Genomic DNA, 7,162 nt, shown 5'->3' on the forward strand with positions numbered 1-7,162 from the left:
GGGGGGGGGCGGTGATTTCCTGTCTGTCTTTCAGGTAGTTTGAGGTCTCACACTGACATGTTGAGACACATGCAAGCAGCCGCTCTGACTGTCTGTCTGTGAGTGTGAGTGTGAGTGTGAGTGTGAGTGTGTGTGTGCGGCAGGGACAGCGCTGAATCAATGAAAGTGTGTATGAATGAACTGTGTGTGTGCGTGTGTGTGTGTGTGTGTGTGAGAGAGAGCGAGAGAGAGAGAGGTGTGGCTCTCACTGTCATAAACTCGTGCTGCTTTCAGAGTGGCGTCACATTCATCAGGAGACGCTGAGCAGGTAAAACTCTCTCTCATCAGTCATTTCATTATTATGTTGCATGAATGTCATTATAATGGTGTTTATGTGTGAGAGTGTGTGCCAACTCAAGCTTGGATTTCAATTCAAGATTCAAGTCTTTTCTACATTCTTAATGTGATAAGAATTAAACAGTAAAACTCTCGATAAAGAGCGTGTTCACGGCTGACGCACGAGTTCACCGTCATCATCATGAGCTGATATGATGTTAGTGCTGTTGATGACAGCAGATATTCTCACAGAAACACATGCTGAACTCTCTGTGTGTGTGTGTGTACAGATGTGGCTACACTTGAGAGGCCTGAAATGTCTCTAGTCAGAAATGTCCTCACAAATGTTGAAAAGCATCTTGTGAAGACATTAAAAGAACTCTTTACTATTCGAAAGACTCGGAAACAGACCAAATCATGTTCTGCTTCAAATCTTCTGCCGTCAACAGGTTTGTGTGAGTCTTACATTCAGTACGGTTAGTCAATATTATCTTAGTATGAAAACCATTGAGTCTATGAGATGTGTGTGTGTGTGTGTGTGTGTGTGTGTGTGTGTGTTATTTGCAAGGTCCAAATATTTTTAAATGTCCTCACAAATGTGATAAAACAAAGGACTGACTTGTGAGGACATTTGAAGATCTCCTCACTGAAAGACTCATCAGTCAAATTGTGTTTTAGTCTCATTTCAGCAGGTTTAGTGTGTTTGAGATTGGGATTTATACCACTGCATCTGAGACGTGCTCACTAATAAAGTGAAAACGTGTGTGTGTGTGTGTGTGTGGTTAGTGCTGAGGTGTGTGTTTTTTGAGATCATGGATGCATTAAGGTGGCGTCTAACTAGTCGACTCAAAACAACTTAATTGTGGTCGGTGAGTCTCACCTGCCATCACTTTTTGCTGAAATCTTGTCCTCTCCAGTCGGAGGTCCGATTCAGAATAGGTATGTTTACATGCACTAATTTTGAATAAATACTGTTTGATTTCAGATTCGGTTTGATTTTGAGTCTAACTGTTGTTTTTGCCTTGATGACGTATCTGAAAGGAAAGCTGGCATATATGTCAGCAGAGCTTTTTTAGCAGATATTTTCTAAATATTCAATCGCTTCCAGTTCATAAGACATAAATAAACATACACTTTATATTTTACAAATGTATGTAAACAGAGATCTTATTCTAAAGGCTTCTGGTAAACATGTGCATCATGGCAAATTGCTTGTGCAAAACGTATTGATTAGATATTTTTATTCATGTGTTCACACATTTAGTTTCCACCTATTGATTGGATTATTTCAGGTTCATGCCTTCAATCCGATGGAGATTTCTTTCGGATCAATCGAGATGTTTGCATGAAGGATTTTCAGTCTGATTGAGCCATCAGTCTGATTACTGGCATTATTTCGGTGCATGTAGCTCATGTGAACACTGCGTGAACATTAACTGCCATACTGAACTCAATCAGGATGAGATTCTCAGAGTAACTTTACACAGTGAATGTGTGTTTGCTGTAGACATTACATTCAACAACAGACTGTTCAATGACTGAGTCAACCATCTGAAACAGACACCATGAATGACGGTCTGTGTTTGTGATTATAACAGAAAGGTTTGGATCCGAGCAGGACAGTGGCTTGTCAGTTCTTCAGTCTGAAAAGCTCATTGGTCAATGCTGAGACTGACGGCAATCATTCATTTCAACATTAGATTTTGTCGTTAGACTAGTGGGGTCATTATCTAACAGCTGCGCCAACTCCCTCCCATGACGTCAGTAAAGCTCTAATGTGTATTAGAGCTTCGTGCATTAATGTGGCTTTGGAGACGCTGACAGTCAAACCGCAGCTCAGTTCATCAGCACTAAAGAAGCTGCTTTTCTAGTACATCATGAAGACCGTTCCAAAAGGTAGACAATGACGCTGCACCTTCAAAACTTTAGTTGCAGAAATAAAGTGGGAACAGCCAGTCCCAAACTATAAATGTCAAAGCCCAAAATCTGCACAGATTTGAGAATTTAGACAGGAAAAAAATATATCAAAAATATAATGACACAAATATGAGAATAAGCAATTTTAAGACCGTAAAAGTTATCTGCAGTAAAATGAGTTAACAACATCTGTATTTCTTTATCAGACAGTAGCAAAATTATGCCTTTTTTAGATAGAACATTTTTGCCAAATTCTAAGACAGTGTCACACATCTCCTTAGTGAAGAAGACAAACCTATAATGCATTGCAACAAGATAGAGGACGAAGTATATACTGTAATATCTGTGTGTGTGTGTGTGTGTGTGTTATACTTATAGGAAAATAACTTGCAGCATAACGGACTGTCTTTGTTTGGCTAAAATAACGGGAAGCGAGTGACACCAGAAGCTTTAAACATTGTTTAAACAAGTTGCAAATGGCTGCACACGCTCTTACGTCAAAAATGTGAATTCAGGTGAATTTAGTTCAGTTATTAGGTGACCTCATTCAATAGGGTCATGTGCAGCTAAATCAATGCATTTTACTTAATATTAATTGTCATGTGACTAATTGCCTAAAGAGCCGCATGAAAATTGGCATCAAAGAAAACAGAAAAACAATGGATGAAATCATTTCAGAAATCATTCAAACTGATCTGTTTGTGTGTGTGTGTGTGTGTTTTTTGTGTGTTTTCACAGGTTCAGGAAGTGATTTCAGATTCCCATCCACAGTCATGTGGTGATACAGTCTCTCTCTCTCACACACACACACACTGTCCCTCACTCGCTCACACTCATCATGGCCCACCCATACGACCCTTGGTTGCGCGCGGGACCACCGCAGGAGGAGGTGAGCGTGTCTGGCTGGTGGGATGTGCACACTGGAGCAGCAGCAGGTTGGATGGACCTGCAGGGGGCGGGGCTGGGGGCGGGGCCAGCACCGAGCCGGTCCATGAGCTCCTACACAGCTGACCCACAGATGTGCTGCCTGCCGCCCTCCGGCTCCGCCCACTCTGGCCTGCACTACCCGCCCGAGGGCTTTAAGATGGAGCCGTTGACACAGGATCTGCTGCCGCTTCCGCAGGCCTCCCCTTCCTACTCCTCAGAGGAGCAACAGGACGCTGCGGGTGCTTCTGCTCGACCGAAATCACAGCGTCGCGCCGGGAGTCGCGCTCCCGGTCAGGCCTCCTGCCGGTGTCCCAACTGCCTTAGCGCCGAGTCTCTGGGAAGCGCCGGCGATGGTGGTAAACGCAAGCACCTGCACAACTGCCACATCCCCGGCTGTGGGAAAGCGTACGTGAAGACGTCGCACCTCAAAGCGCACCTGCGTTGGCACAGTGGCGACCGGCCCTTCGTCTGCAACTGGCTGTTCTGCGGCAAACGCTTCACGCGCTCGGATGAACTGCAGCGCCACCTGCAGACGCACACTGGCGCCAAACGCTTCGGCTGCAGCTCGTGCCCGCGGGTCTTCCTGCGTGCCGACCACCTGGCCAAACACATGCGTGTGCACGAGTCGCCATTCCAACCGGCTGAAGAGACTCACTCGGCGACGGCGGTGCCCGCAACAGGAAGTAGCGCTGCTGCGACATCACTGCTCAGAGTGAAGACGGAATCAGAGAACTGCGACGATGACACGACGGTAGCAAACAGCTAATCGCTCAACCACTCAAAGTCATGTGACCAATAAAACCAAACTTACGGATGTGCCGTTCATCATTCTGTAGGTGACTGATGTGAACTATAATCACATCTAAAAATAATCTGTAGAACGTGGCATTAGGATGAAACACATAACATAATGCTTTTATATCTTCAGTTTTATTTATATTTGTACATTGTATGTTTCATATTCTCTGTTGATTAACTTAATATGTTGTGTCCATATCCATGTATCCATATATTTTTGTCAATGTAATCTTCAGATTTTTAGTGAGGATATGTAGAGTTTGAATAAATATAGAGCATTTTGTTAATGTCTCATATTTGTCTTGTGATAGTGCCATAAAAACATCAGTCTAACAATATATAGACTCAGCGATATCTAATTCAATTGAATCATTTATATTAATTTGATTACTCAAATTGGTAAAAATATAATTACTTAAATTCTTTGTGATTAAAGAAAAAGACAGATGAAGTAAATAAGTAATATTTAAATAAGTAATATTTAATCAAGTTAATAGAATGAATATCATAAAACTGGGTTACTATAAATAAACCGCAAATTAAGTCACTAGAAACAAAATGTGAACCAGCTATACATGTTGCATATCATTGTACCAAATATACTGAAAACATGCTGAATCTCAAGAAAACATTATCATACAACTAGAGCAGAGCTTCCCACACTTCAGAGGCATAATCCCATAATATAAATACATTTCACAGTAACGAAACTAATTACAAGCAATAGGGCAACAAAAAAAATGCAACAGAACAAAGATACAAATGAAATAAAGAATATTATCTAACAGAAGAAATACTACAGAAACTGAACACACTAATGCAATGTATAATATTCACTGTATGAATTAAATACAGAATCATTGTTATTAAAGCCACAAAAGTTATTCAATAAAGAGCAGTGAGTGATTTTCTCCTTGTCTTTTGTTGTTTTATTAACATTAAGGACACAGACAGCAGCAGGTCTATTAGGCTGCTGTCACTTTAAGACCTAATGCACGGATCATACATATTGACACACATTAGGGGTGGGCGATATGACCAAAATCTTATATCACAATACGAGTAATTTTATTTCACAGTAACGATATATATCACAATATAGTTATTTTTTGCTTTAAATAAGGTCTTTAAGAAGTTTCATAATTCTTGTCAACAGTGTCAATATCACAGAAAACTAATACTAGAAAAAAAACTCATGCTCACTGAAGACAAGTAAACAGTCAGCGATTAAATAAGAATAAGAAACTAATTATAAGCAATAGGATTACAGTAGAACAAATAAATAAGAAAAGCTACATACATTGTAGGGCTGCACGATGGAGATTTACCGCTGATTACAGAACCGGCTTTACTGATAAGATGCGCGTTAAATATCGCATGCGATTTATCGTGCAGCCCTAATACATTGTATAATCAAATTAATAAAAACACTGCATATTCTTCACTGTGTAAATTAAATATATATTCCTCTTCTTATTAATGTTACAAAAGAGATTTTCTCTCTTTTGTTTTTTGATTAACATGAATGACAGACAGCAGTAATATTAGACTGCTGTCACTTTAAGAGCTGCCCGGATCCAATATACTGTTACAGCAGACAGCACACGCATATAGCCAAACGAGTTCTCTTTCGCTGCTGATTGCATTTCAACGACTTAAAATAACTTGTTTTGAAACCGCAATGCTTAAAAACTCGTGCAAATTATACGTTTTCGTGACCACGTAGCACAGTAACGTCACGTGAGTGAGTAACTGCGATAGAGACAATAGTCCAAAATCTCTTCCGGTTGACAAATTTCTACCAGTTAATCATGGCTGTATCCGAAAACTGAAAAATGCTGCCTTTGGAGGATGCATTCCAAGGTAGGAAGACATCAAGACAAGTCCGAATTCTATGTTAACTTCAGATCCTGTCTCCTGAGATGCCTTCATCTGTCCGATTTTTGAAGATGTATCCTTCGCTGCCTTTGATATCCCACAATCCTGTGTGTTCCATCCTGTGACATTTAAGCCAAAAAAATAAAGATGGTATCTGATAGTCGAGGTCGGTGATCAGTTTGTGTGTAAATGTATATTTCTGACTAACTTTTTGCACTTTTGATGTTAGTTCTAGCAAGAAATTAGTATTACAGTAATTAAATATTAATTTAGTTATCATCAAAACTCGTTCTATTTTGTTGTAGATCATTAAACCATTACGCTGAGTCAGAAGCCTGTCTGAAATCAGTTTCATGAGGTGCCTTCGTGCAAAAACGCTGCCTGAAAAGTCATCACCTGATAAGGCAGCGAGGCAGCAAGTCAGCTGCCTAGGCTTTCGGATGCAGCCCATTTCTACCAGTATATCGCCCACCACTAACACACATCCGTGTTTAGTTCACTTTAGACATAACTGACTGTGTTTACATAAATACTCGCCATTATGACATATTTTGTGTATTTGGCAGTTTAAGTGCAATTAGCCACAAATATATATATATATATATATATATATAGAGAGAGAGACACGAGGAGGAGAGACACGAGCTGCCTTCGGAGGACACATTCCAAGGTAGGAAGGCATCAAGGCATGTCCGAAACCAAAGCTTCACTTTCTGTATCATGAGATACCTTCATCTGATCAACTTTTGAAGGCAGCATAGATGTATCCTTTGCTGCCTTTGATATCCCACAATCCTGTGCGTTCCATTCCATGACGGTTGAGCTAAAAAATAGAGATGGCGTCTGAAAGTTGCGTTTGGTGGTCAGTTTGTGTGTAAATGTATATTTCTGACTAACTTTCTGCACTTTTGATGTTATTTCCATTGAGAAATCAGTATTATATTATATATTACATCATGTTATCATCAAAACTCGTTCTGTTTTGTTGTAGATCATTAAACCGCTACGCTGCCTCAGAGTCAGAAGCCTGTCCGAAATCAGTTTCATGAGGTGCCTTCGTGCAAAAACGCTGCCTGAAAAGTCATCACCTGATAAGGCAGCGAGGCAGCAAGTCAGCTGCCTAGGCTTTCGGATGCAGCCCATGTCTACCAGTATATCGCCCACCACTAACACACATCCGTGTTTAGTTCACTTTAGACATAACTGACTGTGTTTACATAAATACTCGCCATTATGACATATTTTGTGTATTTGGCAGTTTAAGTGCAATTAGCCACAAATATATATATATATATATATATATAGAGAGAGAGACACGAGGGGGAGA

General features: G+C 40.4%; 1 protein-coding gene across 2 annotated transcripts; it reads left to right on the plus strand.

The window, feature by feature from the left end:
* Positions 1-241: 241 nt before the first annotated feature.
* sp6 (Sp6 transcription factor) lies at positions 242-4,215 on the plus strand. Of its 2 annotated transcripts, none has more exons than XM_016474353.1 (2): positions 242-307; positions 2,971-4,215. In XM_016474353.1, the coding sequence occupies exon 2, from the start codon at positions 3,071-3,073 to the stop codon at positions 3,923-3,925; it is 855 nt and encodes a 284-aa protein (XP_016329839.1). In that variant the 5' UTR covers positions 242-307; positions 2,971-3,070; the 3' UTR covers positions 3,926-4,215. The 2 variants fall into 2 exon arrangements, with proteins under 2 accessions (XP_016329839.1, XP_016329841.1); XM_016474355.1 differs by lacking the exon at positions 242-307 and adding an exon at positions 655-764.
* Positions 4,216-7,162: the final 2,947 nt, after the last annotated feature.

The sequence above is a fragment of the Sinocyclocheilus anshuiensis genome, unplaced genomic scaffold, assembly GCF_001515605.1.
Source record: "Sinocyclocheilus anshuiensis isolate Anshui unplaced genomic scaffold, SAMN03320099.WGS_v1.1 scaffold2130, whole genome shotgun sequence".
NCBI lineage: Eukaryota > Metazoa > Chordata > Actinopteri > Cypriniformes > Cyprinidae > Sinocyclocheilus > Sinocyclocheilus anshuiensis.

Excerpts from the sequence above, each read along its gene's own strand:
- sp6 (XM_016474353.1), top strand. The coding sequence starts at position 3,071 with ATGGCCCACCCATACGACCCTTGGTTGCGCGCGGGACCACCGCAGGAG.